The sequence below is a fragment of the Charadrius vociferus genome, unplaced genomic scaffold (assembly GCF_000708025.1).
Source record: "Charadrius vociferus isolate BGI_N301 unplaced genomic scaffold, ASM70802v2 scaffold529, whole genome shotgun sequence".
In the NCBI taxonomy this organism is placed as follows: domain Eukaryota; kingdom Metazoa; phylum Chordata; class Aves; order Charadriiformes; family Charadriidae; genus Charadrius; species Charadrius vociferus.
Window position 1 is genome coordinate 1,073,910 of NW_009650172.1, and position 20,943 is coordinate 1,094,852.

General features: G+C 52.0%; 1 protein-coding gene across 1 annotated transcript in view; it reads left to right on the forward strand.

Annotated features, from left to right (window-relative positions):
- Positions 1–20,172, forward strand: part of TCOF1 (Treacher Collins-Franceschetti syndrome 1) — a 35,111-nt gene extending 14,939 nt beyond the window's left edge. Inside the window, exons 2-16 of the mRNA XM_009892628.1 lie at positions 430–485; positions 3,289–3,431; positions 4,151–4,257; positions 4,494–4,836; positions 5,660–5,754; positions 6,210–6,434; positions 7,061–7,330; positions 11,487–11,650; positions 11,812–11,977; positions 14,556–14,808; positions 15,067–15,155; positions 15,901–16,129; positions 17,241–17,810; positions 19,500–19,603; positions 20,143–20,172. Of these exons, the coding sequence (XP_009890930.1) occupies positions 430–485; positions 3,289–3,431; positions 4,151–4,257; positions 4,494–4,836; positions 5,660–5,754; positions 6,210–6,434; positions 7,061–7,330; positions 11,487–11,650; positions 11,812–11,977; positions 14,556–14,808; positions 15,067–15,155; positions 15,901–16,129; positions 17,241–17,810; positions 19,500–19,603; positions 20,143–20,172 (2,844 nt within the window). The remainder of the gene's footprint in view (positions 1–429; positions 486–3,288; positions 3,432–4,150; positions 4,258–4,493; positions 4,837–5,659; positions 5,755–6,209; positions 6,435–7,060; positions 7,331–11,486; positions 11,651–11,811; positions 11,978–14,555; positions 14,809–15,066; positions 15,156–15,900; positions 16,130–17,240; positions 17,811–19,499; positions 19,604–20,142) is intronic.
- The last annotated feature ends 771 nt before the right edge of the window (positions 20,173–20,943 follow it).

The following is a 20,943-nucleotide window of genomic DNA, read 5'->3' on the forward strand; positions in this document are numbered from 1 at the left end:
CGTGCTGCTGCGGGTGAAGCCCCGCCGGTGCCGCCGAGGGGAGGACACAGCTCTGGGTGCAGCGGGACGGGACGGGACAGGCTTTATCGGGAGCGTGTGTGCGGGGAAGAGACGTTCCCGTTTTCTTGGGGATTCCTGGAGGGACCTCAGCGGTCTCTACTTCTCCTGTCCGATGGCAGTGTCCTGAAACGGGGCTGATGCCTGACTTGTGTTCCCTCTGCTTTCACAGAAATTGCTCCCTTCCCTCTTGACCTCTCTCGAGGACATCTTTACGGGACAGGCTTTATCGGGAGCGTGTGTGCGGGGAAGAGACGTTCCCGTTTTCTTGGGGATTCCTGGAGGGACCTCAGCGGTCTCTACTTCTCCTGTCCGATGGCAGTGTCCTGAAACGGGGCTGATGCCTGACTTGTGTTCCCTCTGCTTTCACAGAAATTGCTCCCTTCCCTCTTGACCTCTCTCGAGGACATCTTTACCCACTGGCAAAAGTAAGTCGAAGGAGGAAATGACTATAAAATAGGTTCCAGAGTGTGTTAACAACCCGGCTGCATGGCACGTGTGATCTTTAGTTGCTGGAATTTCCCGCTGTTAGAGTATTTCCGATGATAACTGTGCTCAGCAGACTTTCCTCGTAGCCTCTGGTTTCAGACCGATTTGTTTCAGATGTTAAAGATTACTTTGGTTTAAAATTTCCTGAGCTTGCAGATATGTTGCTACTCTAGTTTTGAGCAGCTGATGCTGTTCTTGACAGTTGGGGTTAATACTGGAGTATTGTGGGGCTCAGAGTCATGCTTTACTGCCAGAAATCTTTTCCCTAGTTCTGTTTCGCTTTCCTTTTAAAGCCACGTGCTTTGCGGGACTGCTGACCCAAGAACAGAGAATTTGAGCAGATGCTGAAATGCCACGGCTCTTATAGGGCCGTAAACCTCGGCATAGATCATGTATCTTCTGACTCAGAGGAAGTCTCTTGGTTTCAGCCTGTCCTTTCAAGCCCTTACACGTTCAGCCCAGTGCCTTCCCGTGTAATTATTCCACTCAGTACCCCATGTGAAGGTCTGCAGCGTGGAGCCTTCCCATCTGTGGGGCACAATGATGTTTGCAGCCATTCTGTGCACCGCTCGCTTTGGTTTGATGCTGGAGCGCGGTGCTGCAGAGAGAAGCCTGGGGGCAGCCGCAGGGCCGGGTTATTGGGGAATCAGTGGAGCTGGGTGGGCTTCTGTGCCCATGTTGACGAGAGCTGGAGTGAAGATGCTCCTCAGCGTGGCTGTGCCAGCAGCCTTGGTAAGCGGGTGTTTGCTTCAAAGGTGTCTTCTGCTAGAACACCTCGTGCCTTGGTGCTACCCTGGTTCTTGCTCTTGCGTCTCCTTGATTTTCTTGAGCAGGAGAAGGGCTGGATCTAGCTGAGGATATAGCAGTGTCGGAACAGGCTTGCAGTTCCTCCATCTAACAATTTATTGCTCTTTTGAGTATTGATGGTGACCTTTTTCTGTGCGAGTTATCCTGGGTGTTACTGCAAACCCCTCCAGACACTGCTACTTTCAAAGCTTGGGGGGTGACAGGGCACTAGCATCACATTTAATTCCTTTTTCTGTAGCGTCACCCTTCTGTTGTGGTCCCACCTTACAAGTATGCCTTTTATTCCTGGTCCCCCTGAGTTATGCCTGCTTTGGAGTCAAAATGAGGGATGTGGTGACCAGTAGTTTTGTTTATCCTGAAGGTGCCCTGCCTAACTGGAGTGCTGTCATGTGGGTGAGCTGTGATTCTCGCGTCTTGGCGCTTCGTAGGCTTTTGGCCTGAAAATGTCTTTCCTCTGACTGTGCTGCTTCTCTTGCCCATCTGACTGAGGCCGTCCTTGGTTCTGTCCTTTAAAATCTCTTTCAAACTGAACTTAACAGTTGAGATTTCCAGTTACCTAAGAGTGGCCTCCCTCCAGGGCTACGTTTAGTCTTGGAGGATGTTGGGAGGGGGCGGAAGGGTGCGTGGGTGTAGGTGGAAGCTGGACCAGCTCAGCCCCAGGAACAGCCGAAGCCCTGCAGCCCTCAAATGCTCCGGGCTGCTGTAGGGCCAGCGCCTCCGGTCACCGCTGTTTCCCCCCACGCAGTATCCCTCAGTGCCTGGTTACTCACAGCAGAGTTTCACAGCAGTCTCTGTTGTGCTATCAGCTGCCACCGAATCAGGAAGGCTTTTGAGCGTCATAGCTGCCTGTGTGACTGGTCCTATTATTTTATTAAAGGGAATATTACAGTAGTTCACAGCACTTTAAGAGCAAATGTGCCTTTGGCCTAGTCTGCTTCCAAAAAACTTGCCGTTACAGCTACGCTACTTTAAACACTCGCAATAAGCATGATCTTTACTGGCCAAATTGTTAAACTAACCTTATTTTTAAGCTCATCACAAAATAAGCTAAACTGGCACAAAAGCAAGGTGGTCTTTCCGCCTCTGATAACTGTGGGTGTCTCAGGGCTTTTACCAACTTAGAAGTACTGCGTGTATGAAACACACACAGACGTGTGCCCAGCCAATGTTCTCCTCATAATGAAGTGAATGTATTACCTATGTTTTCATTGGAAAATTAATGATAGCTTTAGCTACATCTGTTCTGCTGGTACAGGTGGGATTCAGAGCCTAGAAGCATCTTTCACCAGCTTAATGTTTTAACCCACCTGAACAGCTTAAGCACTTACTCTCATCTGTGGCCTCTTCCTCTCCTTCTTTCAACACATCTTCTGTAGGTCCAGCCACTTCCTTTCTTAAATCTCTCTGCAACCTGACTTTTCTGTCCTTTTGGCCTGTAAGTCCAAGTTCAAATGGCTTTTGCAGCCTTTAGATTCACTTCTCGCGGCCTCATGGAATACCAAGATCTGCTTGGGGATCACTGCCCTAACCCTGGGACTGTATTTATTGACTGACTGGCTATAGCTGCCTCCTGGAGACAGAATTGGTTCTGTAGGATGCCTTTGCGCTGTGGTGAGCACTAGCCTGACCAAATATGTTTTTGCTTCTCTGCTAAAGGAGGAAAGACTCTGCCTCGGACACAGGAAAAAAAAGTCTTATGTTTAGTATCTCCTCTGAGTATTGCAAGGGTATGTTGTTCTTGGGAGTTGCCTGAGGAGGACTGGAGATGTCCCTTGCAGGTCAGAGAAGTATTTCTCCCACCCCCTTTGGAGCTGTAGAAGAATGGCACTGCATGTGCTTAGGCTGGAGCCTGACCTGAGAGTGGATGAGTAATTGTATTCCAATTTGTTCAAGATATCTTTTTTCCCCATTTTGATGCAAATGCTGTTTCCTCAGAACTCCCTCAAACTCCAGGAGAAGAAAGGTGAGTGATGAGGAGGCAGCCATCCCAGAGAAGATCAGAGTTCCTGATCCTGTGAGCAGCTCTGAGAGCTCAGAGAAAGAAGAGGATGAGAAAGAGAAGGCGAAAGCTGCAAATGGTAGGAGTCTTTCATCTCCCTGGCGTTGACAGAGTAGGACCGGAGGTTGTGTAGCAGCAGCCTGACTTGTTTGGCTAGAGAAAATGCTTGTAAAGTGATGGCTATTCCCTTGTGCTCTAGGAAAAATAGGACTACTAATTTAGCACTCCCTTCTCATGTGGAGTTTCTGAGGAGCACAGATGTCTGCTGAAGCTAGAAGAATCCTGTTATGATTCATGGGGGAGGGATGGGTGTTGTCGCTTAGATGAAGCCTTGGGAACTTGATGCTGCCCACTGTGGAGCACCTTCTCGTTGGTCCCAGGTGTCTGTTGGGCCAGCAAAGGCAGGCCTGTTTTCATGGATGAGGGAAGGACTTGTTAGTTGGTGTGGAAAGCTGGTGCCCTCTGTCTGAGGTGGGGAGAGATCCCTGGTGCAGCTGATGTGGGAGGCGTTGGCTTGAATAGTCTAACAAAAACCCGTGTGTCTGATACGTTTTGGCTCAGTCTCATCTGCTGTAGACCAGCCCTTGGAAACATGCAGATCTTGGCAGGTTCCTTGCCCTGGTGGTGGGGAGAAGCATGGGGTGGAGGCACTTGTCTGTTGCAAGGGCAGCGCCAGAGGTGTTGGGACAGATGTGAAGATGGGACCCTGACCTGCATGCTGGGGCCTTCCTGCAGACCAGGGGCCATCCTGATGCGAGAGGCTCTCATGTGATTTCTCTGTGGCTCTCTCTTGTGCAGCAGCTAGCCTTTCCCTGGCCACGAACTCGGGGGTGAATGTAGAGAGCAGTGAAGATGATGACTCCTCATCAGAAGAGGAGAGACCAGCTGGAAAAGGTGCAGTTACGGTAAGGCCATGCTTCTCTTGGCTTTGAAGGCTGATAGTACTCTGAGGCCAGGACTGTCCCAGACTCATTGACATGAGCCTCCTATACAGGCAAAAGCCTACTCTTAGATATTTGTCCCCTGTTTCTCTAAAGAGCTCTATGGCTTGCCCGGCTGCCAGATTCCTGTTTAAAGTATGCGGTGTCCAGTTTAGCCCCTCATCTGCCTATAGACTTCTAATTTCTTTTGTTTCCTGTAGGTGACACCAGCTGTGGTGAGTGGCAAGGCTGCCAACTCCCTGCATTCTCCTAACAAACCCGCTACCCCGCCAGGCAAAGCAGCGGTTCCCTCTGCTGCAAAAAGAACTGTGGTCTCAAATAAGCAGCAGCCCAATGCGCCAACTGCATCTTCATCTCCGGCCAAGGCTGGGCAGAAACTGCCTGGTCCTGGGAAGCCTGGACATGCTGCAACAGCCACGGCCAAAGTCGGTCAAAGCAAAGCATCAGTAACGACCAAAGCACCGGAAAGCTCCAGCAGCAGCTCATCAGAGAGTGAAGAGGAAAAAGAGACGCCAACTGTAAAGACCCCAGCCCCCAAAGTGGGTAAGGAGCCTGTGGGGTGAGGTATATGCATGCGTGCTCCGGCTTTGCTGTGAATCAGGTCTGAGCCATGCCTTCAGCACGTTCCTTTCAGCTCCCTTGCTGGAAAGCTCAGAGCGATGCTTGTTCCTTGGGGAGGTTGTGAGAATACTGCAAAGCAGCCGGCTCCGGAGCTCTGTGGGATGAATCCAGCATGCTCGCTCCCATTTCAAGCGGCAGATTCCGTGCTAAGATGTCTGTCTGGCAGCACCCAGCACTACGGGGTTGGAGATAACAGCATAGCATATCTGGATGAGATGCAGTACTAATACTGCAAATGCTTTCAGCTTTTTGGAAAGGCACTGCAGCATCTTCTCTTTATTCCCAATTGCAAAGTGAATGCTTTTGGGTTTTGAAGACTTCAGGGAAATCTTTTACTGCTTTGAAGTGTGTATGTATTGGGGGGGGTTGAGGAATAGATCGTAGAAGCCCTGAAAATGGTCCTTCTCTTGGCTGTTTTCCAGAGGACGTCCAGCCGGGCTGGGTGCCCCTGCAGGGACTGTCTGACAGTCTGTGACTGGGCAGCTCCCCAGAGGGTCGCCAGGAAGGATTTCCCATCTCTGCCCGCACTCAGGGGAGTGGTGTTTGTGGGCCAATGTTTGCCTGGAAGAAGCTGTTCCCAGCAGGCCACTGATGCTTTCAGCAGGGCTAGGCCTTCTTCCCTGCAAATCCCCTTGGCCCTCTCTGTGGCTTGTTTTGTTTTCCAGACTTCAAAAGCTGCATTAGCATCACGCTCTGGGAGCTCAGAGCAGGCAGCAGCTGTGACATCTCCTCGCTTGTGTTTCAGAGCTGAAGCAGGCAGCTGCGGCTGCTGCCAGCAGCAGTGAGGAATCAAGCGATGAGACATCCTCTGAGGAGGAGCCTGCAACTCCAGCGGTCCAGGTAACCTCTCCAACCCAGATTCCTTGTCTCTAGCAAATCAATTCCCTTCCCTTGAAGGACAGAGGAAATGCTGTAGTCTGATAACACCCCCTTCTCTGGGTGTGTGGGATCCCAAAACCCAAGGCCAGAGAAATACACCGTGTGGCTAAGAGCCCCACCAACATCTGCCAGCATCAGCCATTCCATCCCAGTTCCTCCTTGTGCCTAAAGTTGAGGGAGATCCTTTGATCTGTAGGAGGTGATTGGTGTGCAGTTCCACGGATGTAATCAGGCAGTCCATAGAGAAAGTGGCTTGCTTCAGACAGTCCACAGCCCCTGGGTCTGAACAAGCTTATCCTGCTCAAAGTTAGCAAGGTAGCCTTCTTTAAAAGATTCCATACAATTACAGCTCTCGATAGGTTTCTTGTGAGATGTTACCTGATTCTCCTGTTCCCTTTTGTTCTTCCTGTTTTCAGGCAAAACCACCTGTGAAAACAGTGCAGGTTAATGCAGCACCTGTGAAAAGTGCACCTGCTGCTCCAGTGTCTGTCAAGAAGAATGCAGTGAGGCAAACGGCAGTGGCACCAAATCAGGCCAAACCCACATCCACAACGGTTCCTGGGGCTTCAAAGCCCGATGACACATCAGACAGCAGCGACTCATCAGACAGTGAAGATGAGGAACCTCCATCAGTAACCCAGGTGCGTTTATCTGAGACTCTGTCTCTCCTTGCACACCTCTCCAGGGCTGGGAATTGCAGTGAAAAGAAAATTTTGTATATGCCTGTAGTGTATAGCAAAGTCATCTTGCGGGTGAGAAGGAAGAGGCATGGGGTATTTAAAGGTACCTCAGTGTCTTTGCTCAAGCTATTGTGCCTTTCTTTAATAAGTAAAAAAAAAAAATCCATCAGTACTTTTAACGAAAAAAAAAACTTCAGCAATTCTTTTCCCACCTGAAGAGGCAAATTGTCACGGTTGAATTTGCCTCTCGGCTATAAATTGTAGTAAATAGTGTATAGTTTGTTGAACTGTAGTGCAGCTTGGCGTCCCTGCTGTGGGGAGTGCAAAGTGCTGCAATGTACCTCACTGGAGGGGACTGGTAGGATCAGCAGGGTGGTGAAGAATGTCTGGTCTTGCTGCATCTTGGGAGACTGTCCCCATACAGCTAGATGAAAGGATGCCTTGTGTTTCCTGCCAGTTGCTAATCTTCCTTCAGCATTTGCCTTTCCTAGGGGGCCCTGAAATCTCTTCCCTTGATTACAGTCTGAGCAAATAAATTACGCTGCTGTGGGATTTGCCTTGTTTCACGCTGTTCTTGTCTTGTCCAGACAAAGCCATCTCCAAAATCCTCCCAGGCCATCCCATCCCCGGTGAAACCTACAACAGCAGCATCACTCTCTGGCAAAGCAGCTCCAGCAAAACCACTTCCACTGTCCCAAGGGAAGCCAGCATCAAAACCAGCAGCGCTAAAGCAGGCCAAAACCACACCGGGAGGGACTGCTGCTCCCACAAAGCCTGCTGAAAGTACGAAGCCAGTGGAGAGCTCTGAATCTTCAGACAGTGAAGAGGAGGATCTCCCTGTGCCTGTCAGCCAGAAGGTAGGTGACACCGCATTCAGCTTGGTGCAAAGGGATGGGACATGCAAGACAATTGTTTAGCCCTTAAATGCTACTACTGATCTCCTCGAAACACCAGTCGCATGTAGTGTGTTTTATCTCAGTCCCTCAGAGAGGAAGGTCTGTCTTTCTGCTTGGAAACAATTACAGCCTAACTCTTCTCACCCAGCCGTACCAGAGGAGGGTGGGGGCTAACCTTTTTGATACCAACTGGTTCATTCCACTCATGCCTTGCCCCTCTGGAGTGGGCCTTGTGTGCGGGGTCACAGATGGCTTGGTCTTGGCTCTCCTGTGAGGGTTTGTTTAGACCTGTCTTGCGAGAAGGACCACGAATTCAAGACTGGACTCGGACTTAGGTGGCTGAGCTTGTAGGGAAGCAAATCCCTTCCTGAGAGTGTCCTTAGGCCCATTGTATGGACACCTTCTGCATTGACTCTGAGCTGCAAGGATCTTTGCAAAGTGCCCTGAAAGCAGCATTCCAGAGATGGCAGCTATTATCTGCTAGGGAGGAAGGGAAGCCGGGGGCAGAGCCTCACGTGTCCTTGCAAGGAGGCTCTTTGTCAACACGTCCTTTCGCTATTGACAGGCATTTTTGTCTTCATAGCCTTGGTCTGCTAAGGTGGGTGGAGGGGGACGCATCTCTAACAGTTGGCTCTGTGCTGCTCTCTTCCTGCGTGATTATATGTGAAGATTCAGCTCTGGGTGGCAGGAGCAGCTATTCTGATAGCTGTGCCATGGGGTCTTGCTGTAAAACTATTGAGACTCGACTGTTCTAGCAGGGGTTGTAGATGAGGGACATGCTGGGGTAGGTTTGTTTCCCCCCAGTGTTGATTTGAAGCTGGCAGCAGCAGGTAGCCATCTTGGTGATGGCTATTTAACCACTTCAGCATCTTCCCTGTTGCAAACTGGTGATTACCCCTCAACAGCCACAGCCAGCAAGGAAGAGCTTGTCATCAGGGGAGCTCTATTTTTGCCAAACAGGCTGTTTCTACCCGTGTTAGTAGCCTACAGGCAGAGACCACGAGTGAAGCCTGAAGATAAACCATTAGGCTTAGCTGTGTCCACAGTCCTGTCCTCCCAGTCAAACTCTTCTTAGCTCATCCCCACCATCTGCTACTTGGGCATATGCTAACCACTGACTTACTGTATCCTGCAACTTCCTCTGGCTTCTGTGCAAGATCCAAACAGATACAGAGCGTTGGAAGCTGCTTCATCTTTCCTTGTGGGGGTGGATTAGCACAATTAAAATGAACATCATGCCTAAAATGAACTGCTTAATTGGTATGTTTACCCCTGAAGACTCAGGAATATTTAGTCAAAGAAGTTGACAAGGTGTTTGCATATTTTTGGGGGGAAGGATGGTGATGGGGGACAGTCTGGATTGATCTTAAAGAGGCTGTGGGCTGCTTTTCTTTTGGAACTGCCAGTTCTGCTCTGCTTCCTCTTTCCTGGATGTTTTGGGCCAAAGATGGCACGCAAGCCCTCTATGGACACGCTTGGGCTTCTGCTTACCAGGACTGGGTGTGAGATGCACATGCATGCGTGTGTTGGGAACCCGTGTCTTCCTTGAGGATCCCAGGAAAATCCATGCAGGCTGCACTGGTAGAAGCTGTGCCTGAAAGTTTTTAACTTGGACCGCAGGCTCTGTAGGGAGAGAACAAAACCCCCAAGAGATGGAGCCTCTCTTTCAAAGAGGGAGCCCGTCTTTCCCTCCCTGAACCCTCTCCCTGCTCCCTTGCAGGTGACAATCGCACCCTTGCTGTGTTGTGACACAGCTGAGATACTGGTCCCAGTCCCGATAACGCTGGCGGTGCTTCCGCATTGTGCAGGCAGCAATGGAGTGTGATTGTTACAACGTGCTCGGTGCACGTGGCTCGGGGTTGTTTCCCCCTCTTGTCATGCAGCGCTGCATGATGCAAATGGACCCAGCGGAGTGGCAGATGGGTTGTGCGGGAGCTGAGTCATCACACTCGTACTGAGCCGCAGGCAGCTTCTGGTTTGGGGGCTGGAGAGGGAGCAGGAAAAATGATTTCCTCTTGAATTATTTTCTTCCTCTCTTGAGTTACTTCAGTACCCGTGACTCTTAAGTTGTCAGAAGCTCTCTGCCCGTGTTACCCTCCTCCCTGGGTGTAATTCAGCCACGCTGCTGGGGCCACGCCACTGGACGTGGTGGCTGTCAGCCACCTGGCAGTGACCAAGGTGAGGTGGATCAAGGGATCGCCTCCTCCCAGGAAGATCTGAGGAGTCCCTAGGCTGTGTAAAGCTACGGTGCTTTACTCTGCGGATGCTGGTACATTCCTTCTGTGTCAAGGTGCCTCTGTACGGCAGCTGTTTCCCATTCTCTTGCTAAGTTAGGAAATGAAGCAGCCCAGAAGCCGTGCATCTGAGTAGAGGGAAAAGCCAATCCTGTTTCTCTGAAGGTCTTAAAAGTGAGCGAGTGGGGTCTGGTCTTGGTACTCTTCCCTTGCACAGCAGTGCTTGGGACAAGAGGGGGAGGAGCTAACGCGTTCAAGTAGAGTGTGTGAATTCTTGTGTCGGCTTCAAGTAGTTAGTTCTCTCTCTTCTGTACTGCAAATCTGGCCTCTCTCCTGGAGATAGTGACTCACTGGTATCAAAACAAAACAGACAAGTGAGGTTTGCAATCCCCCCCTCCCCAAGCGCTTGTGGAGGTTTCTGTTTCTCTAAGCAGAGTCAAAATGTGCTTGGCTTGTTCGGAGAGCTGTTCTGTAATGGGATAAACATGCAGATGCTGTTGTCTGTTTAGTGTTTGGCTTGGAGATGATAAACACTGCCCCAGTGGCAGCCCTTAGTGGGGCTGTGCCAGGAAGCATGGTAAGATCCGTCCTCCCGGGAGGCTGCTAGGCTGGTGCTCTCGGCTGCTGGCCAGGAGCAGCCCCCAAGTGAGCCGGCACTGCTGAAGTCCTTCTGGTCCTCTGTTGTGGGCTGAGAGGGTATCGCTGCGTTAGCAGCACGGCAGGTTTGGGAGAGAGGGGTGGCAGGAGCTGTGCAGCCAGGCAGGGGTCTCTCTCACCTTCTTGCAGGAGGCCTGGAGACAGAGCGCTGAAGCAGGCTGCCGTCACGTGTGGGTTGGATGGGGTCTGCCTGCCCTGGCAAGCGTGATGTGCTCTTTGGCAGAGCAGCCCGGAGATGAGCGATGAGTGGAGTAAACTGAGTAGGCGCAGAGCACTGCGAGCCTGGAGAAAATCTGCGGGTGGTGAAGTTGCCAGATCTCTCAGCAAGCGTTCTCTCTCCCTCTGCTGCCACTAGCCTTCAGCAGCTTGCAGGAGGGGTGTCTGCAGCCCTTGGTCCAAACTGGGAGAGGGGCTGGGAAGAGATCGGCTCACCTGGCAGTTGTGTATCTGATGCTGCGATAACTGTGGCTTCCTAGTGTGACACGCTAGTTGCTCGGGGCCGTGGCTTGTGGCCGCTCCTGGGACATCAGAGTGTTGATAGGTGCTGTAGAAAGGCACAGCCCAAGTGAGTTGCAGGGTTTTTTTGTTGTTGTCTGGCAATTTCTAAATTCTCAGACCTGTTGACAGTTCAGTTTCCAAGGTGCTAAGTCCTCTCTTGGGTCCCAGTCTGTCTCTGCCTGTCCTCTGCATTCCCAAATGTTTGTGTCAGCCCTGTGTCTACACCAAGTTCTCCAACAGCTCTAGGATGTAGCTGTTTTGATGCTGTCTCTGAATTTTGCAAGTGTTTTTGCACAAGACTTCCCAGCTCCTCCCCCAAGCTGGGGGGAAGTCGTGCTTAAATAAGAGCCTTCCTTTGAATGGGGGTCTCAGGGTTGTGATGCTTCTCCTGCTCTCAGGCTCCTGTCCAGCCAGTATTTGTCTCTCAATAAGGAATTGCTCTTATGAGTGTATGAGCACTGTTAGCCCTGAATGCTCGTGCGATAAAACACACTCAGGCTTCCTGTCAAAAGCATATTGCTAAATGCGGTGTTACGTCTCTTCAGCAGCTCAGTCCAGGCAGTAACTGAAGCCCCTTCCAATCTTGACACGCCAAGGACAGAGTGAGTGTTAGTAACAGCTGTGTTAGGATAAAACAAAACCCAACTTGAGCTGAAACTGCACGTAAACTCCTGAACAACACTTGTACTAATACCATATTTCTGGGCCTGTGTTTCTTTTTTGTTAAGAGGTTAACAGAACAGCCTGTGCCTGTTCCCAACCTGAGCCAGGCTGCTCAAGCTGGGTTGCCTGTAAAAGCAGCAGGAAGCACCTTGAAAAGCCAGGCCTCAGAAAGTGGGAGTAGTGACACGTCTGACAGTGAAGAGGAGTCCCCTGCAGCACAGACACAGACTCCACAAGCTGGTAAGTCTTCTGGTAGTGACCAGGATCCCTCACCCGCATCCTCATGGGTTTCCTTCTCTCCCCTGCACATCGAACAGCCCAGCCTGGTGTAATAGCTCCTGCTCTGAAGAGCCGTGGAGGGCAACTCTTTCTCATGGTGACAATCTGCTATGCTTTTCCTGCAGTGAAAATCAGCGCTGTGCCCCAAACCACAACACCAACAAACGTGAAGAAGGCACCGGCTCCTGCACCAACGCCAGCCCCTGCACCTGTAGACAGCAGTGATGATTCCAGCGAGGAGTCAGATTCGGAGGAGGAAATAGTCCCCCCTTCGCAGGTAAGGAGCCGCTGACCTGCTGGGTGTGGACACTGTTAGCCCTGCATGCTCAGGAGGTCTCAGGACTTGTGAGGTGGTAGTTGGGTTGGTGATGAGCGGTACAGAGAGGACCACTCTACTTGGCTGGATCAGGTTTTTGTTGCGGAATCCCTGGGTCTTGCTGACCCCAGTTCTGGGTACACGTCTCGGCCACAGCAAGCTTGCAGTGTGTGAGAGCAGTGGAGGGTGTGAATGTTTTGGCAGGAACACGAGTAGATGCATGAGCCCAGACCTCCTCTGGGACTCTGTCCCCTTTGCCCTACTCCAGGGAGTTAGACTGGAAGAACAGCCACATTCTTGTAGGCAGAGTCTTTCCATGAGCTGGGTAGCTCCAAGGCAACTTGCCCCTTGTTTCTTCCCAAACCCCTGGGTGTGGGGTGCAGCTGGAGATCTCTGGACTCCACCGCTTCGGGAGGCTGCCCTGAAGGGTAGCGAAGTGGATTTCGGCTGCCTTTCAGCTGGAGGAGCCATACCCATGCCTTGGAGGAGGGAGGTGACCCCCATATCTGTGCAAAGACACTGCTGAGTGTCATGGAGCCGGTCCCAGCTCTCTCACCCGAATCTCTTTGTGTCACATCTCTTCCTGTCTCCATGCCAGTCCCACAGGGCTGTGGCTGAGTTCCCTAGGGCCTGAGCTGCCTTGGTATGAAGCTGGCTTGAGTGTTTCTGCACCTCTGCGGCAGTTTGAGCCCGAGAAAGAAACCGCGTGAAGAAGCCTTGACTGAGAAACATGGCTGCCGTTGCTCCGTGGCAGTGGTTCAGCTGGTGCTCTGAGCCCAAGGCTTAGTGGCCAAGTGCATTTCTTGTCCCGCACATATGCGTCCCCTGTCTGGCCAGCGGCCTTGCTGGGAGAAGATTATGTGCACTCAAGGAAACCCTTCACCATTTTGGCCAGTGGAAAGGCTGTCTCCCCCCAGCTGGTGGGCAGGCAGCCAGCCTGAGCAATCCTTGATTAAAGCGTGTTTATAGTACCAAGATCGTATAAAATAATGCAGTTGCTGTAACTTGAGCTTTGTGCACGACGGCTGAGAGCTCACGTCGGATTGGCGGCTCTCCGCATGGTGGAGCGTTGCTTTCTTTTCTGAAGGCCAGATGTTGTGTGAGGGAAATGTCAGCCCACAAAGGCCCGGTTTGTCAGAGATCTGGAGAGGGAGGGCTGCTCACGTAGCCTCATTTGTAACACAAACCAGGAGGCTGAGCACTCCTTCGTTGCTCCTGCTCCCTCCTCTGCTGGCATTTGTGTCTTGGACCTGATGCAGTGTCTGATTTCCGTGCCCCTGGCTCTTCTATTTTTAACCCCTCTTACATTTAGTTTGATGGAAGGTTTCAAATGTGAGGCAACCAAATTGCTTCTTGTTAGGTTGTTCTCTAATCTGTGGCTTGCTTGTGGACCTGAAGGCAAGTTTGCCCTGTGGCCTGTGTCTTTGCTTTATCTCTGTTGCCAATTAACTCTCAATGTGTGATTTTCAAGAGTGTAGGAGACATCCTGGAGTCCAAGCGCCTGCTTTGCAAAGTGGGGTTTGCAGCTGCAGTCTTGCCGGTGCTGCAGTGGATGGGGATCTCACGGCCTGCCAAGCACATCATGTTTTGCCTGCCTGCCCTCAGGATGGGTGCCTTTGGGACCTAAAGCTTAATGCTTTAGGCACTCCTGAGTTGTTGGCCCTTGTTTCTCTTCTGACTGTGCCAGAGGCCCTGCTCAGAAGCTTATAGGAGACAGAGCTGGCGTGTAAAGAGAAAAAAAAATAAGACCCTTGCTGAAAACGATGGAAGGGCTCAGGAGGTAGTGGTGGATTGGCGTATTCTTCTGTCTCTTTACCTCCAACTTGCGCTGTGCCCTGATTTTTCTTTCTCATCTATTTTAGAGTCTCTCCCAGCAGAACATCAAAGCGACCAAGGTTTCGAGCACAGTGGCTGCCAAGGCTAATGCCACGCTGCCTTCAGGGAAGGGGATAAAAGCGCCTGCAGTCCCTCCGGTTAGCAGAGTGTCTGAGAGCTCAAGTAGCGATTCCTCGGACCAAGACGTGCCGTCAGGAGAGGTAATGACGGAGGGGACTAAAGTGGGGAGCTTCCCTGGGGAGCGTGGGCAGATGGATGTGCTGGAGTCTGAGCCTGGTGCAGCATCCCCAGCTGAGGGAGCATGTCTGCTGAAGCCAGGGAAGACGGAGGCTGCTCTATATTAACCGCTGTTATTGCTCCATAAGGTGAGGCAGATGAGCAGAGGGTAGCCCTGGTACCTTTGCTGTTCCTGCCTCCCAGCTGGCTTGTGGGTTTCTTCCTCCTTTTGTGATAGCAGTGCGCTGTGCAGCAAGGAGTTGTCTGCTTGGCCACAGCTTCCTGCTTCACCTGTGGGCGAGGTGGAGATGGGGTTCTCTGTGCTCTCCATGAGAGGTTCTTGCGCTAACCTTGACATGAACTGGAGCAGTATGGCTGAAGAAGGGCTGAGGTGGTCCAAGCCCATCTACTCTGGGCTGCTTCTTGCAGTTCATGGGCATGAGCAGTTATTCCTCCTTCCAGATACATTTCACCTTCCTCTCTCTAGGCCTCCTCCCTTCCTCCTTGCCTAAAGAAAACGGTTCCTGTGGGAAAAGCTTCTCCATCCAACACTGCCACTCTGCAGGCTGCTTCGCTCTTGGGAAGCCCCACCACCAAGTCGGGGAAGCCAGGCCTACAGCCAGCGCAGGATGCCCGGCTGAGCCAGGCTGTGCCGCCCACCCAGGCAGAGGAGACCTCGGACAGTAGCAGTTCCTCGGACAGTGATGAGGAAGAGACACCCAAGCAGCCCCCAAAACCTGGTCAGTTCTCCCAAGAAGATGCTCTTGGTGCTGCTGGCCTGGCCAGGCCAGGGTGGGGACAACGTTTTGTTATCCTGTGAGAGTTGTGTCACCTTCATGTAGTGGTTGGAGAGGGGTTCCTCCTCTCCAGCTTGGCAGAGCACTCCCCTGTCCTTGGATGCAGAAGACCTTTTGGTAGCAGTAACTGTGCTGGGTAGGTGAGCTCAGCCCCAGGTGGCAGTGGTGGGTTTAATGGGATGAACTCTGCTCCTCCAGCAGGCTCGCTGCAGAAACCAGAAGGGACCCAGCTGGCCCACAGCTCCTCCTCAGAGTCCAGTGAGGAGGAGGAGGAGGCGGCAGTGTCGCAGGTATGGTACCTGAACAGGCTGGAATCCTTTTACGTCTTACGACTGGCTCATAAGTAGGACAGAGAGAAGACTGTGTTCGCAGCCATAGCCGATGGGGTGCTGAGTGGGTTTGCCAGCACAGAAGTGGGGGCTCCCCAGTGCAGTGCTGTGAGCAGCGCCTTTTGGTGGGGGCAGAGAGAGGCTTTTGAACCTGGAATGCTTCCCCAGGCAGCCAGGCCTCGGGTCCAGAGCTCATGGTGCCTTCGCTGGGGTGAAGGGATGGGAGGAGGTGGTGCCTCGCAAGGGTTAAACCAAGAGAAATGGTGCACAGTGCCCATAGCAGCAGGATTTTTTCCCCCCACTTTTATTTGTAACTTAACCTGTGTCCAAGCCATTAAATTCCCTTTGTAAGTAATGTGCAAGGCGTGCGGCACATCTGCAGTGCATTAGCTGTGCGTGGGTGCATGCTAATGGCCAGGAGCCTCCCCCAAGCCTGCTTTACTAGGCGAGAACAAAGAGGAGACCCTCTCCCATCAGCTCTTGCTGCTGTAAGCTGAACCAGTGTCTGTCAGTGCTGGCCCCCCCTCTTCTGGCAGCCCTGTCCTCTCTGCAGGGCTGGCTGGGTGGTGCAGGATCACTCTGCAGGTGGCCAAAGGTGGGCCCTTCACTTGGAGTACCGGGGCAATAGCGGCAGATTCAGATGTAGGTGTCTGGTGTGTGGGAGGCTGCTTTGCTGTGACTCTTCAGTGTGTCTGTGCTGTTTCAGTCCCTCCTTACAGGCTATCTGGGCCTCTCCAGGACCCCAGCAGCACCCCAAACACCAAAGACGGTTCCCCCCCAGCCTGTAGTCAAAGTGAAGCAAGGGAAAGCAGCCGTGACTGCTGCAAACTCTCTCGCTAAGGCCTCCGGGAAAGCAGCCCCAGATGACAGCTCCGGCAGTGACAGCAGTGACTCCGATACAGACGTTGACCAGGTGGCTGCAAACCACAAAGCAGGTGGGTCTCCTTTGGCAAGATTGGGAATCTGCTTGGCCCAGGAGCTAAGCTGTATTGGCACTGGAGGGTGACACTGGGAGGCAGCCCCGTTCCCAGTGTGTCTCCACCGCAGAGCCCAGTAGCGTGGAATGCTGCTGCCGTCTGCTGGCTTCCCCTGGCCACGACACAGCCCTCTGCTTGAACACCCCTCTTGTGCTGGCTGTCTCTGTGCCTTTGCTTCTTCCAAATTCTGCTTTAACTGCAATAATTAATGCAATTAATGGGAGTAGGTAGGGCTGTCCCTAAAATCTGTGCCCACTGCATTGGTGTGCTGTGGTCGTGATGGCTCCTAGGGAATGTTTAAACACTGGCTGAAGAACATCTGCTACACAGGGCTGGCATTCAAGCCTTCCCTTGGGATTTCTGGACTCTGAAGCTTGTCTGGAGGGCAGAGGACAGGAAGCAAGTGGGAAGACCTATGGAGAAACAAAATGTCCTGCTATTTCCCTATCGCCCTGGTTTGTTGATAAATTGTAAAACTCGGAGCTGGAAACTGCTTCTGCTCTGGTGTGACCCTGGCACCTTCAGAGGAGTTCTGGTCTGGCTGTGAGCTCTGGCCCACTCTAGAGGCTCAAATGGATCTCTTGGCCTCTTGAGCACATCATTCAGTTGTGCAAAGGAACGTTGAGGAGGTCAGGACTATATATAGGTTTAAGAAGGTCCAGGTGCTGGGGGATAGGCCATTGGGGATGGTTAAATGTGGTGGTATGGATGCCCCCTCCACTTTGGGAAGTCCCTGGCTTCACTGGGGGTGGTGTCCTGGGGAAGGACTGCTCTATCTATGCTCACGTGTCTTGTGCTAGTTCCATGTAGTCTAGTCCCGATTCTCCCTGGATGTGGCCAAAGCTCTTGTGGCTGTTGTCAGCCACTTCCCTCACCAGGTACTTTATTTTGGGCTGAGGCATCTTTCTCTGGCTCTGCTGTAGTTGGGATGGCCAGCAGGCTTTGATTTTGAGGGAGAAGCAAATGCTCATCTTCAAACTCAAGCATATTTCCATCCCCCAGTAACCCTGTGGTCTATGTAACGAACGTTCCCTGAATTGTCTTCTCTCTCTTGTCATTGTTTCTGCAGAACACAACCCCCCTCTAGGGCAGGAAGCCACGGGAGCATCCAACAAAGAGAAGGTGGCAGGAAAAATGGAGGCAGGTCATGCCAGCGTCAAACCTTCCCCGGTCAAGAAAGCTCTGGCTGTGAAAGAGAATGACATTGGGGCAAAAGGGGTGCAAGTGACCCCAGCATCATCTGCACTGTTCTCTATCCCGCAATCAGAGGAGTCAAGCTCGGGGAGCGAAACTGAGGTAACCACTGCTGCTGAAGTACCTGCAGTGCAAACACTGAAAGGGTTGGAAGAGGAGAAGAAGAAGAAGAAAAAAGAGAAAAAAGAAAAGAAGGAAAAGAAGAAATCTTCCTCCACGGCAGACAAGGCTGTGAAAACATCTAAGAGCAAAGACAAAGAGAATAAGAAGCAGAAAACATCTCAGAAACGGAAACTGCCAGGAGAGGATGGGGCTGTTGGGCAGCCCAAGGAGAAGAAGCAGAAAGGGCAAGCTAATGAAGAAGTACCCAAAAAGAAAAAGAAGAAAGCAGCTGGTGATCTGGAGAAGTTGCCAGGCAGCAAGGAAAAGAAAAAATCAGCTAAAAGTAAGCATCCTTCACTTGGGGCTGCATTTGCAATAGGTTCTCGCCGTTGATGCACGTTCAGCCTCTGGTGCGGGGCCTTATAAGTAGCACCCACTTCCCCATTAGCTTCCTGCTTGGTGACTTCCCTCTTGGCCCACCCAAAGCCAACGCCGGATTTTTAATACCCCACTCCCATGTTTTCCTGCAGTCTTAGCACCAGGTCGTGTTGCAGACAGCAGGCTGGGCTCTCCTGCCCCTCTGTCCTGCCTCCGGCGCGGTGGGAACTGCGTTAACGCTCGCGCTGATCCTTGCCGCTTGCAGAGCAAGCTGGTGTCCCCATGTGTCTTCTGTGGCATGACCTGTCCCTCCAGGGCTTTCTCCTTTCCTGGCCTTTTACCCTGGCTGGAAGCAGCTGTGTAGCCGAGGGCTGGCAAAGGGTTGGGGTGAGTCTGCATTGAACCTCCTGAGGCCTCTCTGCCTGCCTCGCGTGGCCTGCCCGGCTGCGCTGGCCTTGGAAGAGGTTTTTTTGCCAGGTGTAAGCCAGGAGGGCCGTGTTGTGTGTGGTGCCCTGCTCCGCGGCCGCAGGGCGGAACAGCTCTGCTAACCCCGCCGGCCGCCCTGGCTCCTCTGTGGCGAATGCAACAGGTGAAACGCGGCTGGGGAATGGCAGGCAGAAGGTCCCTGACGTGCTGTGAGCACGGCAGAGGAAGCCCAGCGTTCACATGTGCAGGTTTTTCTGTTAGTCAGAGCTTCCCGAGCATGGCCCCTTGCTGCCAGCCTCTTCAAAAGAGATCAGCCTTGAAATCTGCGCTGTCATCTGCCGTGTCAGCCGCTGCTGTTCCCTGTGGGATGACAGTGCCCCTTCCTGACCCTGCCTGATCAGTGGCTGTGCTGCAACGTGGTGAGCAGTTCAGTCAAGAGATTTGACCCAGGGCTGTTACTGCTGCTTTCAAACCCCTGGAGAAAAGAGGAGGATGGTCCCAGCCTTCTGCTCGTCGCTCCCAATTAAGTGTTTCCTGCCCCTCTTGTCTGCACGCCTCTCTCTAATGCTCTGTTTGCTGCCCTAATGCACAGACAATTATTTTTCTTTGCAGTGCAGACTGAATTTGCAAATCAGAGCCAGTTCTGTGTTAGATCTTGGAGGCGCTTTTTTTTTTTTTTTTTATATATATATATATATATATGGAATGGGGGGGGACAGATCTGCCGGTGTTTCTGTTCCACAGAGATGCAGCCCTTCATTTTGGAGGACGCAGACTTGTCTGTCAGCCCTTGTGTGGGCTGTTGCATAGCAGTGAGCTGGAGCCTCTTGGAGCAGTTGTGTTGAGCTGAGCCTTGTGTCCGTCCCGTGTTAGTAGCTGCTCTTGCTCTGATTTGTGGCACGTGTCCCGTTACTCCAGCGCTGAAGCAGTTCCTTGGAGTGGGTGGGCGGCAAGAGGTGGAAAGAAGGGGATCCTACGGAATTCTGCCCACACATGTGCATGGATGGTGGGATCAAACCGCTCAGGCTCAGCGGTACTGGAGAAACAGCCCTGGAGGCAGCTGCCTTGTAGCAGGGCTCTGCCCTCACCCAGTTACTGCTCTGGAAATCTTGCTCACGTTTGGATGTGATCAAAAACTTACTGGAGATGCTCCTACCACTCTGTACTCCATCTCGGAGGCTAGCAGTACCACTCCCTCTCTTAGTTGATTTTTCTTTGCCTCTCCCAGAAAAAAAGACTGGAAAAGAAAAGAAGAAGAGCAAAAAGGTGTCTTCGGAAGGGGAGCCCATAGCAGATGGCTCTGCTGATGTTCACAAAAAGAAGAAGAAGAAGGTATGTGCAAGACCCTGGGATGGGGTACCATGGGGAGAGCTGTTCTGAACCATGGTTGTGAAGCTCATCCCTGCAGCGTGCCAGGCTGGAGAGCAACAGAGCTGTGTCCTGACCTTGCTGGCAGTACGGAGGATGCTGCAGTTAATTGTGGCTAGTCATGAGACACCCTGAACTTTGGTGGGTTGGGGTTGGGGTGGCTCGAAGAGGAGCTTGTTCCTGTATGTCTCCTCTAGGAGAGATTCCTTTCCCCGGAAGGGTCAAACCCAGAGGCCCTTTTGGTGGCAGAAAATCTGCCCGAGTGCTCTTCTTCAGCTATCTGTTCACCTGGTTGTTTTCCTGAGGGCTTGGCAGGCTTTGCATCCCATCCCAAGAGCTAGGAAGCAGGGGCAGAGGGTAGACTATAAGATGTTCCTTTTAATGGCTATGTCCCTGTGGAGATGGTAGCCAACAAGCCTGTGTGGCCTGTGGCTTTGCTGGGTCCTTCACGTTTGTGGTGCAGATAATATTGATTTTTTTTTTCACCCTTTTCTTTTTAGAAGAAGAAAACAGCTGAGCCTGAAGGATTGTGAGAAGGTACATGGCCTGTGGCACTGTCAGTTGGTACTTCTGAACGGCGGTAACCTTGGCCAAATTCAATACTCCTGGGCCAGTCTTGGGAAGACAGTGTGCCCTCTAAGTGCTCACTGAGTCAGCCTGGCCTTAGGTTAGAGGGCCAGGGAGTGGAACGGTGTAAGGAAAGTCACGCAGCAGTGTGCTGGCTTCTCTGGATGCGATTGACCTCAACTCTTTAGCTGCTGAGAACTGGATGTCCAGCCTGGATGTTGCTGTCCTCTGTCATCAGCAGAGATAAGCGGCCTCTGGCAGTGTCTGTCCCTGCTGACCACAGGGAGCTTGGAAAAGTAATGTGGATTTGATGGTGATGTTGTAGCCACCTGGAAATGGACCAGATGACTCTGCCCCTGCTCTGCTCAGCTGTAAGGCTGTTATCCTCTTCCCCATCCCTAACTCTTTTAACTCCTCTCCCCAAAGGTACCGCATCCCTGTGATTAAGGATTTATGGGTGAAGATCAAACAGAAGAGAGGAAAAAGAAGTTCATCAGGAGATTTCCAACTCTTTTTTTTTTTTTAAATAATAGTTTATAACTTCTCTTAACTGTGACTTTTAGAGCAGAGCAATGTAACTTTCTGCCTCCTCCTGCCCTGCTGGGGCCCAGAGACGTGTTTATTGCCCCCCCTGACGGCTCACTTGTTGCACGGGAACTGAACTGAAGGAGGCAGTTTGACCAGAGAAGAACCACGTTGCATAAACTGCTTTCCTCCTGGTTGACACCCAGCCATCT